Below are 18,937 nucleotides of genomic sequence, written 5' to 3' on the forward strand. Positions count from 1 at the left end.
CATTATATTTGCCATATTTAACAAAAAAAAAAAAAAAGTAATAGAATTAAGAATTTAAGTCTAAATATAAGACAACAGTACTTGTTGGTCAACCATTGGTGTTCCATGAGAAGTGTTATATGAAATAAAGGTATTATTAAAGTGTACTGTACATCATAAGAGCAGAGGCAACAAGGGCACGTGTAAATGCAATATGAGGCCGGACACCGTCTATGGAAGTAGTAGTGAGTTTATTGATGTGTTCCCCCACATAATTATCATCATCATCATCATCATCATGTAGCTTAGGTTTAGATTTATATATATATTTAAATTCATTCTTACTCACCCTGCAATCAAGCAGGCTGTTACAAGATTTGAAGCCATATCGGTGCATAGTGAGACAGCCACATACATAGGAGTTACCAACACATTAAGAGAAAAGAAATGTAGAAAAAAAACAAAACTAAAAAAAAAAAACTTAAAAATATATAATATATATCATAAGAACAATTCACACCACAGGTTGTCCTCCATGAAAGCCATGATCGCGACATCAACTATACAGGCATACAAAGATATTACTATGAGAAAATAAAACGGATTCAGCTCTCTGTATCTTTTCATCTTTTATAAGGAGAATTTGATCAAATTCACCTTTCATTTTAAACCAGTTCGACAGGCTTGGGGCCGCGTTTATCTCTGACCACAGCGAAGGTAAGAGGTTGTAAGAGGAACATGCGGATGACATCATATGGGGGACAATGAACGCACCATAAAATCAGCTGAAACGCACTTTATGGTCATGTTGTGGTCACAGTACCAAAACACGGCCCTCGCCTGTCTTAACCGGGCCCCCAGCTCCCAGTGGTTCTTTGGGTGACTTTTCCAGCAGCCATTTTGTCTAGAGCTGTCTGCATGGCAACACCCAGACTAGGTGAACAAAAGGTCTGCATTGTGTACTTTTACACGATTTTAGTCTAAATAAAATGTATTTTCACCCAGTAGCTAACAAAGGGTTTTGTGCAAATCATCGGCAGTATTACTTTGTACCGCCCTCCCCCAATGGGCCTGTGTAGAACCCTCCATCCAAGACTCATCAGCCAGCGTCTTAAACAAATAAAATCAGTTTAGATTGAACATACGCGGAAAAAGAAATCGCTAAAGGGGAATGGGAAGCGTCACTCTGACGCCGCGGGGAACAGGGGAGCGGAGTGTTTGTCCCGCGGAGTTTATGGAGCTTAAAAAAAAGCAAATGCAAAGCTCTTGTTTTAAAATGCAAGGGTGTCATTTGCCTGTGCTTGAGCTATGGGGCTGGAGGCCAGAACAGCACGCAAACACAGCACCAGTCGTCCGTTCCCTCCCTCCAACCATCACCGCATCCTCACAGAGAGACAGGGGTGATAGTAGGCAACACAGTAATCGGATTTGTTGAAGGGGGGGGGGGGGGGGCAAATAAAAACATTTTTGACTAAAAACACTTAAGTTTTAGATACATGTTTAGTTCCTAGCTAATGGTAGCAAAGAACAGAAAAAAAAACATTTTATTTTTCTTTTTTTGTTGTTTTTTTTTTTTTTTTACTATACGTTAAAATCAGTACAAAGAACCTTCATATACAAGCAATCTATTAAAAAGGAAAAAAGAAATTTAACATCTTTTCAAAATATAGGTTGTCATTTCCATGGACAGGTCTAAGATGGAACTGAGAAGCTGCATGTCATGTGATCGTTAATTAATTACACATAATCATTCCAAATGGTTCTCTCACTTGGTTAACCTAGTGTTTTTCAAACCAGCTCTCCCGACTGAAGAACTAATGTAATCTCGATCTGAAAACTACTGTTGTACAATCCGTTAAATCACACGTTCCACGTGAATATTTTTATTTAAAAAACACAATTATCATTAGATTGCCCTTTTAAGAGAAAAAGGGAGAAGACACAGTCCTACAGTACAACAGTAGAAGTAATAGCATTATTCAAGGATTGATTTTAATATTTTTTTTACTTTTCTTTTTTTAATGAGCCAAATTTTTTGCATTTCTCAGGCAGGAAGATGATCTCTTGCTGTGAGCGGTTCTGTTATTGGTCAGTAGTATATTCCACCTGGTCTTCCACTCTCCGAAAATCCGACCTTCCTCTCCCGGGCTAGATCTGCATCTGCTCCAGGTACTTGTAGGTGGGGTTCTCGTAGCCGTGATTCTGCATCTTACTCAGGTGCCGCTCCTCTGGGCTCAGCATGGGATCAACCTATCACAGAGCAGAGAGAGCACCAGTTATATGTAAATATGAGGAGCAAGGTATTATGGGTATTCCCCATTGTCCCTCCAGGTTGAGACAAATACTTTTCTGTGCTCGATTGATCCTGTCTGGTGCAACTGAGCCAACCAGGAGGACTAGAAGGCAGGGGTTCTGCTTTTTGAGAGCATTTCATAGGTTCCAATACACCAGACAAGCAAGGTAAAATGTAAAAATGAATCCAAAACAATGACATATTTGACCCAGGTCTGATTGGTACATGAAATTCACAGCATAATCTCACTCTGCAGTGAGATTGCTTTTCAGAGCATGTCATGTTTCCTTACTACCTATTGATTTCACATGTGTAACGTGCATCACTGTACACATATTCTTACTATATTTTACAGTGGTTTAAAGCAGGGATCCTAAACTCCATTCCAGCAAGATGTCTGCTGCTTTTTGGTGCGCTTCAACAACTTTAGTCCCTTTTTAACAATTTAAAAAGAATTTACTCACTAAAGAATCCACATACCGAATTTAGAAAGTGATTGAATTGACATGTGATTGAAAAGGAAGCCACAAAAAAAACTACAAGCCCCATAACCCCCCAGCACTAGAGTTTGAGATCCCTGGTTTAGTGTATCCTGATAGGCCGAACCTACCTCCACAATGCCATGGCTGATGGTTCCGTACTGCCTCTTCCTCAGCATCACCAGGCTGATGACGATCACGGTCGCTATGGCCACCGCCACCACCAGCAGACCAATCAGAGCGCTGCTCCCGAAGCTGAACTCATCCCCTAAGGGCCGGTAGGACTCCTGGGAGGGGGGGAGGGGTAGAAATGAGAAGGAGCCAATCAGAGAGAGGCACCAGGTGTCTGGCAGCACACACAGTAACAACATAAGAGCACTGGACAGGTAGTGAGAGACAGGAAGTACAGGAGAGAGACCAGGAAGTAGAGGGGAGAGACTCATCCTGTCAAAGATCGAAGATCGAGGAGGCGGCATCAAGCCACTGTAAAAACCAAATTAAAGTCAATCTTAACACGTATTTTTGTCTTGTATTTACACCAAAACTCTTCTTTTTCTTTTTTTGCTCGGTAAGACAAAATGACTGTTCATGAGGCAAGTTTGTCTCATTTCAAGATTTGCCAATTGGGTAAAACAAGCTAATATTTTCTACTTGAGAGAAAAAAGATTTAAAATCTCACAACAAGACTAAAACACTTTTTAAGGCTGACTTTCTTGCAGTGTAGTCTGTAGCAGCATGCAATATTCACAGTGGCATTCACAGTCAGCTGTGAAGAATCAGGCAAATGACACAGACAAGCATTCCTCAGCATGCACAGATTCAATTTTGTCCATGTGAAGAAATGCTGAACACCATAAGAAATGTTCATTACAAAGCTGAATGAAAATCTCCCTGGAACCATGTCAAAGGAAGGAGGGAGATAAAGAGGGAGAGGAAGAGGGAGGGAAAGAAGGAGCGGGAAAGGGAGGGAGAGAGAAAGAGAGGGAGTGGGAGGGAAAGAGGGAACAGGAGAGAGGGAGAGGGAGAGAGTGGGAGAGGGAGTGGGAGAGAAAAAGGGGGGTTATGGGGTTAAGTGGGAGTTAAACTGGGAGATTAGAGATCGGCCATTCAGCTTTCTTGGTCAGGAAAAGGAGAGTGAACAGTCAGACACACAAAAGAGAAATATGAGGGATGAACAGATGAAGAAGCACAAAAAGGAACAAAAGAGGCATGCGTGTGGGCCGCTACTCTGTACGTGTCGATCCAGCTTAACACATAATTACAGGACACAACTGATGAGACCCGCCATTATGAGTCACCGTTCAGCGATAATTCTGCCTTTTACAACACCGTGTCACCGTCCTTATTTTACGATGACAAGCTTAGAAAGTGAAGTGAATAGTACCAATCAGGCTATAAGCGCAGGTTATTATAATATTATAGATATTTTGCACCAGTGGGCTAATATACAGTGGGCTGTCATTGTATGGCACCTAAATTGCTGTAGTATTCTTCAATGTGGGAGGTGCTTTTCCAGTCAGACAGACATTTTGTGTGTTTAAAATGTAGGCAGTTTAAAGGCAGAGTTCTGGAGATAAAGCACATTGCTAAGTGTATACTTGCACACACAGTATACACTGACATTAGCATGTTAGCATGTTAGCTTGGCTACATAAAACACATGCTGTTGAAATGCAACTTAGATCTTATGCACATGACATCGTATAACAAATATTTGCATGGTGGGCTCCACTCTGGGTTGATCCAACTTTGAGTTTTGCTCAGGGGAGAGGTTGGGTTTCGGCAGTAGGACTAGTAGTAAACACTACACCCACCTCTACACTCCTGGCCCCTCCCCCATCCAATTCCAGCCCCCAGCCAATCTGTTAGCCTACAGTTCCCCAAACCTCTGACAGGGGGCGCTGTACTCACCAGCTCATCATCATCATCATGCAAACGGCTGACTCTCTCTGCACTGAAAATCACCTCTTTAACATCCAGAGACTCATCAACCACCTGTCAACACAGACAGGGAGGCCTGAGTTATGCTCTCAGTGAGGAGCGTGTGTGTGTGTGGGTGTAGGTGCATGTGCGTGTGTGTGTGTGTATATGTATGTGTGTGCGTGTGTGCATAGTGGCGCGTGTGTGCGCATGTGTGAACGTCTGCGCGAGTGTTTGTGAGTGTGTGTGCGTTGGTAGCTGTGTGTGTGTGTACTGTATGTGTGCGTGTGTGTGTACTGCATGTGTGTGTGTGTACTGCATGTGTGTGTGTGTTTGTGTACTTAGAGGGGGGAGAAGGAGATATAATGGACAGTTGCAGACAGCTACACCACTCTTCTCGCAGTTCTTTGTTCCTTTCCATGATTACTTAAGCTCCAGTATCGACAAACAGATTTAGGTTCTGCAATGCGCTCGAGGCACTTCAGGCCCACGGGGAACCGAGTTACCACAACATCCTGGCACACAATTTAACAAAGGCCCAGAAGACAAACGGGGGAACAAATCCCATGGAAAACTGTTTGTGATCTCATTCTTTGATGTTTAAACACACACAAAAGGAATGACTGACAATTAAATGTCGTCCAGGGATAGAAGAGCTTTAGCCTTTCAAGAGGGAAAACAAAATGGTGGACAAGTCAGGTGACTTGACTGAACACTGAACAATTCTGCTTTAAAAAAAATGAATTTCTATCCTTGGACTCTGCGTGTAAAAGAAAAGATGACTTCTTTTCATGCAAATAAAAATGGACAAACACCAAAAAAAAAACGAACAAACAAAAAAACACATAGCATATGCAATGGCATTCCTGTGAAGGTGGCTGGACTTTCATGCGGCAGCAGACTCCACACATTCAGCCTGAGCTTGGTCATTTCTGTGAGCCACAGGGGCTCCACTGGGAGACAGGCTCTCTGTACTCAGTGGGGAGGACACACAGCGAAGTCGACAGGTCGAGTCGAAGAGACGGGGAGGGGGTCTAAAACGGAGCTCCGAAGTTTACTCCTGAAGGAGGAGGGAGGCAGCTTGAGCTAGGCAATTTGAGAAGACACCTTGCGCTGTTGATAACTGCTCTCTGACTGCAAAATGCTTCATGCTCGCTTCTGACAAATTGAGTCATTTTGAAGGAACGGGAAGACTTGGGAAGCTTCCGATGTTGCTATCTGGTACCGTGGCTTGGGATTTAAATGCAAGGAGCGAAAAGGACCCAAAAATACTGGCAAACCTGTCACATTCAAATTGGAGGTGTTCTCTAAGAGAGAGAACACATGAGAAGCTTATAATTACCTAATCTTATCACTTCCTTTATTAAAATATAATCTGAAGGCAAACCAATATGCTTTGAGGTCAGGAAGCCTCTGGAAGTTTCTGCACCCCCCCACCCCCGGGAGTAGAGGTCCGGTTGCTCAGAGACGGCCATTGTGGACGGGGCTCTGACCTTACCGCGTTGTTGTTGTTGATCTTGGCCTTGCTGTTGATCACTCTCTCCTCAACGCCAATCAGCCCGTCCAGACCGGACCCTGCGGAAGGAGAAGTGTCAGTTGGGCCTTTGGAGAGAGGGTGGGACCTTGGTGGGATGAGTGGCGGCGCAGAGCCCCAATCGGGATCTGCCGAACACCATGTTGTGAATGAAGCTCCACTGTATGTGCCTCAGCTCACACTAGTATGCAGCAGTGTGAGCCTTTCAGTCCAGTCACCCTCCATTCCAGGGCAGCTCAACCCTGTTCCTGGAGATCTACAATCCTGTAGGTTTTCAGTCTAATCCTAACACAGCTCACCTCATTCAACAGCTAGAGCAGGGCTGCTCAACCCTGTTCCTGGAGAACTACCAATCCTGTAGGTTTTCACTCCAACCCTAACAAAGCACACCTCATTCAACAGCTAGAAATACCACTGAACTGCAATTAGTAGAATAAGGAGTGCCACAATAGGATTAAAAAACCCCTACAGGACAGTAGCTCTCCAGAAACAGGGTTGGGCAAAGACTGCTGTCATATCCAAAGACATTCCATACAATATTACAAGTAATAATTGCCAGACGAGGCAAATGTCAATTTAAATGCAGATTTTTTTAAAGAGTTTACATACGAAAGACCGGTAACAGGTGAAATAACAACAGAAATCATTGATGACAGCTGAATTGGATAAATTCCAAAATGTACTTCATGTGAACATGAATAATGGATACTGAAATGTATGATGTCGTCGTAGTGTCGGGGTGGAGCGCAGCTGATTAACTGAGACAGCAGGGGCAGTCTGGAGCTGTCCTACGTGAGGAGGGGGGTCACAGTGCAGGATGGGAAGACGAGACATTGGCGATGGGGGCGACCCTGCCCTCGAACCTGCGTCAGTGCGGCAGCGCTGCCGTCACAGGCCGGCGTCGCGCCATTATTACATTATTACTTCAGCAAGAACTACCCATGAGCCCCTGCCTGCAGTTACACAACCGTGTGACCGTCGAGAGGGGGACTGCGATTGGGCTCTGAGGAACACACACACACACACATGCGCGCACAGACACACACATACACACACACTCACATAAACATAGACACACACTCACATAAACACACACGCAAGCGAACACACACACACACGTACACATAAATACACGCACGCACAGATGCAGGCAAGTACACATGCATGCACGTAAACACACACATCAGCATAAACACACACATACATACAGTACATACAGACATAAACACACACGCACAAACACACATCCACACATGCCCACATCCACACACACACGTACACACGAAAACATGGCCCTTGATAAGTCGTGTCTAGGTTACAGCAAGAAGACGGAGACACTCGTCTGGCATTAAACAGAAACCGGTATCAAACAGATGCTTCCGATCTCAAGCCGGTGTGGGGTGGATACGCTACGCTAACACGATGTCAGAGGCCCTCTCTCGCAGCCTGGCGGATGGAGCGCGCGGGGTTAGCGGTTAGCGGCGACAGCCAGCGGGGGTGTGATTGATGGGCGGGTGACGCAGGCGCGGCTGCTGCGTGCGGGCCTGTGGAGAGGGCAGGACTCCGCTCATAAAACAGGCCGGTGACAGGACTGAACACAAGGCTACGAGCCACGGGTAGACAGGAAGGACGAAGGGGGACAGGCGGGAAAATGAAATGAAGGGCGAGGTGAGAGAAAAGGTGACGACAAGTTAACGAAAATACACGGGAGAGAGAGAGAGGTGAAGGCAAGAGAGAGAGAGGGAGAGAGGGGGAGAGAAAGAGAGGGGGAGGGAGAGAGAGAGGGAGAGAGAGAGAAAGAGGGAGATGGAGAGGGAGAGCTGAGGGAGAGAGGTGAAGTGTGGAGAAAGAGGAGGGAGAGAGAGAGAGAGAGAGAGAGAGAGAGAGAGACAAAGCAGGCACACCAACCTTTTTTGACGGAGCGCAGGGAATCGGGCAGAACGCCTGGCCGTCGGGACCGAGCGAGAGAACGTAAAAGGAAGGGAAGAAAGGAAATAAGAGAGAGAGAAAGAAAGAAAAACCAAGCGAGCAGAGAGAATAAAAGAAGTATGAAAGATAAAAAAAAGCCGTCCGACTGGGTCTGTTACTTAACAAAATCGTTTGAATAGTTAAATGAAAGGCTTGGGATTTAAATGCAAGGGACCAAAAAAACTGGCAAACCTGTCACATTCAAATTGTTGGAGTTCTCCAAAAGAGAGAACATACGAGAAGCGAATTATTTGCTTATCTTATCACTTCCCTTATTAAAATATAATCTGAAGGCAAACCAATGTGCCTTGAGGTCATGTGCTGGTGTGCTTGATAGTAAATTTTTCAAGGACAACACTCTCCATGCACAACTAAACACTGTGGCACCTGGAAGAAAGATGATTTATGTAATAATTAAGCATGTTTTTAAATATTTATTTAATGTTTCAGGGTCCCTGTTGCACCACGTCTGAGCAAATTCATCACACTCTGCCCTATTGAAAAAAGGACTGCAGTGGCAATTCCCCAGAGCTGAGACTACTGCAGAAATCTTTCTGTATTAGAAAGCCCCTCCAGAGAAAAATAACTCTGTGTGCTTGGAGGTTGAGGCAGGTGGTACACTGTTTATATGTGATATTTACCTAGGATAATCTAGGAATTTTGAATCTGTATTCGTCTCGGTACTGTAGTTCCTGAAGTTGTAGATGTCTTGGTATGGTAGTTACAGACTTGGCATATCTAACGTGTGTACTGGACTTATGTTCATGGCCTTCCAACCAATCGTATTGGAATTGTACCTTGTCTAGCGTGTTTGGTTGTTTGTTCTATGACCTTGATATGCACTGTTTTGTACATTGCTTTGGATAAAAGCGTCTGCTAAATAAAATGTAATGTAATATTCATGCACTCTCTGGTGTGAAGCACACTGTGCATCCTGCGATATGTTCAGCTCAGGTATCTGAAATGCTGGAAGGGTCAGTGTTCACATGTACAAACACATTTCTGTTCTCCTGGCACTACACTCATCCACTGTTGCCAACCTACAACAGGTTTTGCTGTTGTTGAACATTTCGGTGTGAAGCAATGCACCCCATAAATAAAGATACTTATGTTACATATTTATTTGTAATGTCATATTTGATATTGGGAGCGTTCATGTATGGAGAACAATTTAGGTAAAACAATATATCATGATATTCTTGTGCTAAAGGTCTTGAGGCACGCGGCTCTTGTGCTCAGGCCTGTTGGCACCTGCGCTCCGTCAACACCTCTGCACCACAGAGTCTATTATATACACCAGATAACGCAACACCTCTTCACCACAGAGTGTGTGTATGCACCAGATAATGAAACGCCTCTCCACCACAGATCTATACATATACACCAGATAATGAAACACCTCTCCACTGCACCAGGTTATCAGCTCCGTGTTCTTAACACTGACAAGTTCTCCTTTACTATTGAAGCTGAAACACTCCAAAAATTAAATAAGGGATGTGATTGAATACAATACTCGGGCAATAAATATGACAGTCTCTACTTCACAACAGCTCCAGACACCCCTGAACCAGCTTTACTTAAGAAACCAAGAGGACGAAAGAAACTGAAGTACGAGTATCCGCCTCCCCTGCGGGCTATGACTCGTTCCAATGGGGTGTGAGCTTTACTCATCAAACTGAGCATCACAGGGCTTTACTCATCAAACCGAGCATCACGGGATCAGGACTCCAGAGGGTGTCTTGCTGTTGTGAGTTTGCAGGGAAGCCCGTGCTAACTCACACAGAGTCGTGTGGATGCACTCTCCTGCTTATGCTCTGCCTGAACTACTGCAGGAGGACATGCACTGCAGCCAAGGGGAACTAGTAGATCTATTTGTTGTCCTGCTGCTTCTGAGATGTGCGGTACTTCTTAAATATTAGTTTCCAAATGTAAAAAAAAGAAGGCAAAAAGGAAGGTTAGTGGTTTTGTAGTTGACTATGTGATCTGGTCAAAGGTCTTTTCTGCCCTTTGCAGGATCCACCCAACCCCCCCTCTCCCTCCCAGCCGTTCCCCGAGGGGGTAGTTTCCTGCAGTGGGTAGGGGGGCTTTGGCTGACTCACCCTCCGGGTCCTGGTGGGACCCCAGTGAGGTGACCTGGAAGGGGCGGTGGAGCTTCCCCTCCGAGACGGGGAAGTCCACCATCTCTTCGGAGGACACGGTGACATCGGGGTACGACTCCGAGATGGAGGACAGGAACTGGTCCATGTCGGCTTTCTGCTCCTGCAGGAGCTCGTCTGTGGGGGGGGAGGGAGTGGAGTGAGCGCTCCCGGCATGGGTGGAGACACAAACGCACACACACAACACACACACAGGCTGTGACAAGCCCACCACGTCACGAGCCCAAAAACCTGTCCCTCCACCCCGTCCTCTCCCTGTTCGGGCCCTTTAAGCAGACGCGGCACCTCTTTCTCCGAAACCCGGCCGTTTCCCAAACTACAGACGGAGAGTGACGACCCAGTTCTGTCACCGCGCTGCACCGTCTCTCCTAACCTCCGCCGTGCCGCGGTGACGTTCCCTTTCATCGCCCGACACGGGAGCGAGAGATAAAACACACACACACACACACACCCCCGATCTCCCTCTGCCATTCCAGCTCCCGAGACACACGATTTTACTAAGCGGGTTTAGGAGGAACAAGAAGCAGAGTTGTCACGAACGGTGGTGATTTATCCGGTTAATTGCAGGGCAGGGCGTTCGGGGGAGAGAAAGAGAGAGAGAGAGACAGAGAGTCGAGAGAAGAGTGAGTCACTCGGCTCTGATTGTTTCAGAGCCTCAGTGAAGCGCGGTAATTTTCCATCTCTCTCGGTGATAATTGCTCCGCCGCGAACGGACGGTGTAGCCGCAGGAGCCGGAGGGATCTCTCCCGGGCCGAGCCCTGAGCTCCCGCTGAATTATGCACGCGGATTCAGCTAATGGCGCATCCCGCGAAATTTATCGGCGCCGATAACGGTTTCCGCAGAGCGGGCGCTCGTGACTTCCGAAAGACGGAGGGGTTTTCAAAACCCGCCCCGTCTCATCCGTCAGCTTTCTCTCACTACAAAGGAAAACATCCCCCGTTCTCATTCCGTCTGTTGGGTAGCGGGCCTTTGGGAGAAATAACCCAGAACGCTTGCTGAGTCAGTGTTTAATCAGTTAGTCAAACCGGGGAACGCATTCGGTCGGATTTGCTAAGTGCTTCTGAAACAGCTGTGATATTCACACGCTATATACATATAATGGATAATATTGTAATAGCTGTTGACTTCTAGCAGCAGCCAAATGCTTACCTCTGGGGGACACTTTTAAAATACAAAGCCTACACTTCCAAGGCCCAATCAGATTTGAGTGATAAATGCGCAGCCGCAATTACAGAGAAAGTACTCGGGGTTGTTTGGAGGCCTTTCAGATGATATGTGGTTTTGCTGTTTCATGCTCTGATGCGGTGGGACTTTGCCTCACAGCAGCAAGAAGATCATTGGTTTGAATCGTGGCTGGGGACCTTTCAGTGTGGGGATTGCATGTTATCCCCTTGTCTGCGTGGGGTTCCACCAGGTACTCTGGTTTCCTCCCACAGTCCAAAGACATACAGTTCAGGTGAAGTGGAGAGTCTAAATTGCCTGTAGGTATGAGTGAATGGTGTGGGTGCCCTGCGATAGATTGACGACCTATCCAGAGAGCATTAATGCCTTTCACCCACTTCATGCTGGGAAAGGCCCCAGCACCCCCCGCGACTCTAACCAGTAAATAAGCAGATATAGATAATGGATGGACGGATGCCCTGATGCAGTTTATTTGCGTATTTGTTTGCGTTTTGAAGGTGTGCTCACCGATCTCGTCCTGGATCTCCTCAGCGACGTAGGGCACTTTGTACAGCAGTGACAGGCTCTGGTTCATCCTCTCCTCGATCACGTGCAGGTGGGTCATCACCTGGGGAGCAGGTCAAATATGGGCGGTGAGCCGGTGTTGTGTCAAATTCTGTTCCCCCACTGAAATATCGTACAGGCTGTACCGACGATGTTGTGTCAAATTCTGTTCCCCCACTTAAATATCGTACAGGCTGTACCTACGATGTTGTGTCAAATTCTGTTCCCCCACTTAAATATCGTACAGGCTGTATCTACGATGTTGTGTCAAATTCTGTTCCCCCACTGAATCGTGTTTCCCCTAATGACCGGTGCAACGACAGCAGGAAATATCGTACAGGCAGTGCCGACATTTTACTCTGAATTTGACATTAAGACAAACAGATGATGAAAGCCAATACATTTCTCCAGGAATTTCAGTTGAAATTTTAATAAAAACATTTTAGCAACAAAAGCAGCTTAAGTGATTGTGTGAGCTTTGAGAAGCAGAAGGGTTCTGTATTGGAAATTGACACATCGCTGGAAATGCAAAAATATTGCTATTCAGCATTTTCCGTGGTATCACGTACTAATTCTTTCTTGGGAGTGAGCTAATTCCAAAACGCGGTTCATGTTATTTCTCTGGAATCACTGCAACGACTCTAGGGGAACACGATTCCATGAGGGAACAGACTTCGACACAACACCTGGGTGCCAGGGGGGCGGTTGACACAGGCGTCAAAACAAAACCTAGCGCCCGTCTCCACGAACTGACCCGGGGTCAGTACCGGTCATCCAACAGCAGGGGGCAGCAGCACATCTTTGCCGTCAGGAAACTGCACTGGAATCAGTCTCTGTCTGTGTACATGCTGCACTGCACCACAGATACTCAAACGGAAAACAGATAAGCCGCTTCTCACTCAATCTCCAAAGTAATTGGGAGTAGGGGGCTGGGGTTAGCACACAACACCCATTGCACTGAGCGACCACCCAACCCCCATGGAAGTCAGAAAATTGCTATACATACATCAATTTTTTTGCTTGCTAATTAAGCTGACCTTTTCTTTGTTACAATAATGCATTTGCTTGTTTTGTGCCAAGAGTGCTTTATAAAATGTGAAGAAAAAAAACTGACAAATTCTGGCACTCTTTTCATGAAGAATCACTAGATATACGACTCTCTGCACCCTCCCCGTATCTGAGATAACAGGTATAAGCTCTCCAGGCTATGACACTGAACACAGCAGCAAGCCTGGTGATACAGCACAAGCCTGTACACAAACAAAATGTCTTCAGCAGTACCCCTGAACACAGAAACACTAGTCTGCACTGTTGTAATACATACAGTGTTAATTGGTCATACACTACCACAGCAGAATGGTCTGCACTGTTGTAATCAGCTCTGTGCCATACAGTGTTATTCGGTCATACACTACCACAGCAGAATGGTACTGGTGGCACTACATATATATACTTTAACATATGAAGGTTAAGAAAGTATTTTGTATAACAACAGTGACATGTGGAAATGCCAAAAGTTAACTCAATCACCCTCATTCTCTGTGGATTTCTGTCAGGATTTTTAATTTTTATTTTGTGTCAACGGGATACAAGTACATATTTAAAACCGTCAATGAGTTTAAAAGGCAAAGGGCTAGTTCTGTACATCAGTGTCCACAGTCAGTTCAGACAGGAAGTGACATCATGTCTGCACTGAGGGAGGCACTTCCTGCTTTGCCCAGTTCCATGGTCTCTGTTCCAGCTAGATGAAACCAGCCGTGTTTCCTCTGAACAGCACAACAAAAGGATGCACAGTTAAAAAAACATACACCACTTGTTAAGTCACACCCATCTGTTAAAACGCTGCTTTCAGACACCCCAGTCGGTCTCAGTATGTTTTTATAAAGCATAAACCCCAAGACCAGCATGAAATACCAGCTATTTCAAAACATAGCTTGAGCTGGTCAAACCATGTTGAGTATGGAGCTGGTCTAACTCGTCAACCGATTACCAGCTGTTTCAAAACCTAGCTTGGGCTGTTTTTTTCAGCAGGGCAGGTGTTAGGTGGGATGATTTTAAGGGCCCTAACCTTGGTATTTACTGCCTTCCCTGGTGTTCATTTTTGACATAATATTGACTATTCCCATAAAACTAGGAAACGCTTCACAGCCAAGTTTATATGTCGAATATAAAAATACCAAGGTGCCCTTTAAGAACAATTCAGAAAGTCAGCCTTAATCCCCTACTTTAAAAAGCCACCATCCAAGCTCCCTCTACCTGAGCCAGTTTCCTCAAACCCTCATTGTGGCGGCAGGTGCGGTTTCAAAGTTTCCTGCACTTTTATCTCAAATGGCAGGTTAGCAAAGCGGCCTTTAAGAGTCAGGTTATCGCTGTAATCCCCCACGCATCCCGCTGCCTGCGTTAGCATTTCGCGGCGCATTTAGATGCTAATACCGCACGCTTTTTCTCCGCTGGAAAGGCTGCCTACACCGGCTCGTATTCCCCGCGACTCAAAGCGGTAATCAAAATGGTGATTGTACAGAGAAGACGACAATTTCAACATTCATAGACCACCCATTTTCTACAAACAGGCAGTCTCTGGCGTCTCATAGAGATACTTTTCCTTTTTGTAGTTTTTCTAAAGCTGCGTTTGACCCAGGTCTAGATCGGGCGTTTAATTTGCGCAGGGATGCTTGTTTTGGCTCGGTTTTTTATGTGCAAGGCCAATAGCCGGATGTCAGGGACTCCTTCCTGAACGCGATCTTACTGCCAAAAACTCAGAATAAAGTTTGGTAATTTGCTATGATCCGAGTCGCCACACAAACCACAGAATGACTCCCCACTGCAGTTTGGGAAGACGGCCAGCTTTTCTTTTTTTTTTTTAAAGAGAACATTCTTTCAATTCTTTTGTTTTCTTCAGGGACACATAGAGGAAGAATTTGGAAAGTCAACATTTTCTGAGTGAAAATAAAAATAGCCATGAAAGGGGGACTGGGGGGTGGTTAACTCTTTACACACCACTGAAATTCCTGCATTTTTTGTAAGGGAATCTATTTGAATCAATATCCAGAACAAAATTCTGAATTCATATGATTATTCGTTGAAATGGATTCTCCTGGATCTGCCACAATGTTTTATAAATAATGCCTGTTTTGAAGAGTTAAAGTAAATTTGACCCGGAGGTGGGCTGAACCAATCAGAGAGTGGAATGGGGGGGGGCACTGACCTGGGACTTCATCTGGGCGGCCTTCTCTGGGTCGACGGCCAGAACGTGCTGGTAATGGCGGATGGTGTGCTGCCGGTCCTTGTTCTCTGCTCTGACGTATCGCCTGAGAGCCTGCAGGATGCGGTGGGGCTGTGGGGGGGAGGGAGGGGGCGAGAGCGTGGGGGGGGCGAGAGCGGGGGGGGGGGGGGGGGGCGGGCGGGGCAGACGGACATTAAAGGGAAACATGGTCAACACAGCTGTACAGGATGTACCTTGTGCCAGCTGAGAGATCAAGAGATTTTAGATTTAAAAAAAAAAGCATTTCAAAAGATTAAATAATGTATACAGAGACAAAGAGAGAGAGAGAGAGAGAGAGAGAGAGAGAGAGAGAGAGAGAAAGAGAGTACATATCTTGTGTCTGTTGAGAATATTCATCCAATGAAATGAAAGTCTTAACATTCGCCTATTTAATTATATAACAGGACTGAGTCCCAGGCCTTGGACTAGAGTCTGGCTTGTTCCAGACGCTGTCATGTAAATTCTAATGCAACAGCGCTCCAGGGTGAGGGATTAGGATTGGGATTGGGGGGGGTTAATCTCACCCTGGGGGGATCGGCCTGCAGGGCCGCCAGGTAGTTCTCCAGGGCGAAGCGGCGCCGGTCGTTCAGCATGGCCTCCACCCGCTCCAGGTGCGTCTCCACCAACTGCTGCTTCTCGCTGGCGGCCTCCTCCTCCAGGGACTCCACCATGGCCTGGAAGTGCTGCAGAGGGACAGAGATGGAGCTCACAGTCACAAAATGGAGGTGCTGCTGGGGGGATAGAGATGGAGCTCACAGTCACAAAATGGAGGTGCTGCTGGGGGGATAGAGATGGAGCTCACAGTCACAAAATGGAGGTGCTGCTGGGGACACAGACGGAGCACAGAGACATGAAATGGAGGTGCTGCAGGGGACAGAGACAAGTACAGAGACACAAAATGGGAGGTCCTGCAGGGGGGACAGAGATGCGGAGCACCGAGACACAAAATGGAGGTGCTGCAGGTGAGAATGGACAGGCTGAGAGTCAAAGCCTGCATTGCACATATCCCCTAAACTCGTAGTTACAACCTCCTGACCAGGAAAGAGCGCTGGAGCGGCCCGTTAGCTTGTAATTACAAGTTGGAAAGTCGAGTGTCATTTCTCAGAGTTCCCGAGTAGGAGGACTGTCGTTCAAAACACACAAGAATGGCGACAACAGTTAACTCCTAGTATATGTTATTAGACCTATTTTCACTTGTCCCAATGACAAGCGTATGTTAAAAGGTAGCTTCGAAGGTTTTAATGCTCGGAAAGTGTCAGATATTTGCCAGCCACCATTTTACTCATGGCTGGTACGAGGTAACCGTGCTCTGAGTTCACAATTTCACAGGGAATGCCGCAATGGCATGGAACTGCTGCAGGGAACAGAGGAGGAGTGGGATCAGGGTCACATGGCCCATTAACCTCACTTCAAGGATACTTCCAACCAATGTCTGAGGATGTCCTTTCATAACCAACCAATAATCAGTTATTTTGCTGAAACATGACAACCCCAACATGGGGCTCCAATTGGGGCTGGATGATTCAAGCCGACACATCGACTGACCTCCAGCACAATGCTGGCTAAAATGCTTTTGTTCAGCCCTGATCCTCCAGAAAAGTCACAGTGTCTGCAGGCTTTCTGTGCTTATCTCCCCGGTAAAGCCAATCTCACTCCTCATAGCACACATTTAGCTTCCCTTTCCAGCTCAGACTGTGGTTTAGAGATGAGTCTGCCAAATCTGCAGCATTTCAGCCCTGTGGGACTGCGGCTGTGCTGGGTCTATCAGACAGGTTTAACACACACACACACACCTACACACACTCACACACTCACACACTCACACACTCACACACTCACACACACACACACACACACACACACACCTACACACACTCACACACTCACACACTCACACACACTCACACACACGCACCTATACAGACACACCTACACACACACACACACACTTACACAATCACACACACCTACCTACCTACACACACGGCTGGAGGAGAGACCTACCTGGATGAGTGTCTGCCTCTCGGTCTTGGGCAGGTTCTTAGCCTGTCTCTCAGCCTCCTCCCACTCCTTCCTCACCTGCAGAGGGAGAGGGAGAGGGAGAGGGAGAGAGAGAGAGAGAGAGAGAGAGAGAGAGAGAGAGAGAGAGAGAGAGAGAGAGAGAGAGAGAGCAATCTCCAAAATGGATTCTGTTTCTGTTTTTAACATAGGTCCTGTTAAATATGGAGAGAGAGGGAAAGAAAGAGAGAAAGAGAAGGAGGACAGTCTGGGAGGGAGGGAAGAGCATGCGAGAGAGAAGGACGGATGGAGAGAAGGAGAGAGGAAAGTTGGAGCAAGGGAGAGAAGAGCATGCAAAAAAGGAGAGAAATAGGTGGAGAAAGGGAAGGAGGCAGGGAGAGAGAAAGTGGGAGAAAGGGAAGGATGGATAGAGAAGGAGAGAGAGAAAGAAAGGGAGAAAGGGTAGGAGGGAAGGAGAGAAAAAGAGGGACAGAGAGGACCAGAGAGAGGATAGATGGCAGACGCCGTGGCCCATCCTCACCCTCTCCATGCGGTTGCGGTGCCGGGTCTCCAGCTGCTCCTTGGCTCTCTGGAAGCGGCTGTGCTCCTTGTCGTCCACGGGCGTCTCGAAGTACACGTCCACGTCGTCCGTGGGCTGGGGCGTGGGCGGGACTGCGGGCACACGGGAGAGAGGGGGCGGGGGGTCAGCGCCCAGCGGGCTTCCGAACATACAGACGGACGGACGGACGGACGGACGGACGGAGGGCAACACAAAGCGGCAGGACACAGAGAGGAAGGAGACGCTTCTAACAGGCCGCGGAGAAACACGGACCGAGCCGCCGGCAGTCACGGAGCACACACACCCCGTCACGGAGCACACACACCCCGTCAGGGCACGACGGCCTTTCATGTTCCACCTCTTTCATCCTCCACCCCTCTTTCTTCTCTCCGTTTCTGACGGGCGAGGCTCACCGTGCGGCGGCATGAGGGTTTAAGGACAGCAAGCATGTACGGCAGCTCTCATTTCAGGGAGAAGAGCGCCGCAGTAGTTTTGGCGGGAACAAGAACTCGTGCTGAGGGGTTAGGCCTGTCGCTACAATTGCACGCTCCGCTGACCCCACAATGACACCCTCTCCACCCACTGCCCGTGCGCAACACTGTCACGGTGCTTCTAGAATTTACAGAGGGGGACAAAACGTCCCTGCACGGGGGAGAGAGAGTGCTCCCTTTTCAGCCGGTGGAGAAGAATACAAGCCAAATTCACAGCATTAGCCTGGAGCGACTGATATTCTGAAGCAGGCCACTGGCAGATTCACAGCGTGATATCCTGACTGTGCAAAAATCAAGATGTGTCTAAATCATATTCAATTAAAAATTACAAAAGGTTTGGGCCTATAGGTATATACAGTACCCATAGCAATGGACAAAAAAATGTATCTTCATTTCTAATTTCATTTCGGGCAATTAATATCCTTTATCCTTTCTTCCTTGGGTTCCATGGTAACGTGGCAGAGTGTAGTCCTCTCTCACGGTGTGACGGAAACGTTGCTGCGTTAATGTGGCCAGACAGACAGACCTCACGGACAAACAGCAGAGGACAGGATTCCATGGTAACGTGGCAGA

At 46.9% G+C, this 18,937-nt stretch overlaps 1 protein-coding gene across 5 annotated transcripts in view; it reads right to left on the reverse strand.

The window, feature by feature from the left end:
• Positions 1-211: 211 nt before the first annotated feature.
• The window catches only part of LOC133132270 (amyloid beta precursor like protein 2-like), a 58,969-nt gene continuing 40,243 nt past the window's right edge, over positions 212-18,937 (reverse strand). For 2 of the 5 annotated variants that reach the window (XM_061247607.1, XM_061247603.1), the window contains 11 exons: positions 17,856-17,986; positions 17,321-17,395; positions 15,841-15,999; positions 15,260-15,388; positions 12,019-12,118; positions 10,273-10,446; positions 8,114-8,149; positions 6,170-6,246; positions 4,663-4,746; positions 2,883-3,038; positions 212-2,229 (listed from right to left, as the gene is read on the reverse strand). In XM_061247607.1, the coding sequence (XP_061103591.1) occupies positions 2,128-2,229; positions 2,883-3,038; positions 4,663-4,746; positions 6,170-6,246; positions 8,114-8,149; positions 10,273-10,446; positions 12,019-12,118; positions 15,260-15,388; positions 15,841-15,999; positions 17,321-17,395; positions 17,856-17,986 (1,223 nt within the window). In that variant the 3' untranslated portion in view covers positions 212-2,127. The remainder of the gene's footprint in view (positions 2,230-2,882; positions 3,039-4,662; positions 4,747-6,169; positions 6,247-8,113; positions 8,150-10,272; positions 10,447-12,018; positions 12,119-15,259; positions 15,389-15,840; positions 16,000-17,320; positions 17,396-17,855; positions 17,987-18,937) is intronic. The other 3 variants (XM_061247604.1, XM_061247605.1, XM_061247606.1) reach the window with 3 other exon arrangements.

This window comes from Conger conger, chromosome 7 (genome assembly GCF_963514075.1).
Source record: "Conger conger chromosome 7, fConCon1.1, whole genome shotgun sequence".
Taxonomy (NCBI): Eukaryota; Metazoa; Chordata; class Actinopteri; order Anguilliformes; family Congridae; genus Conger; species Conger conger.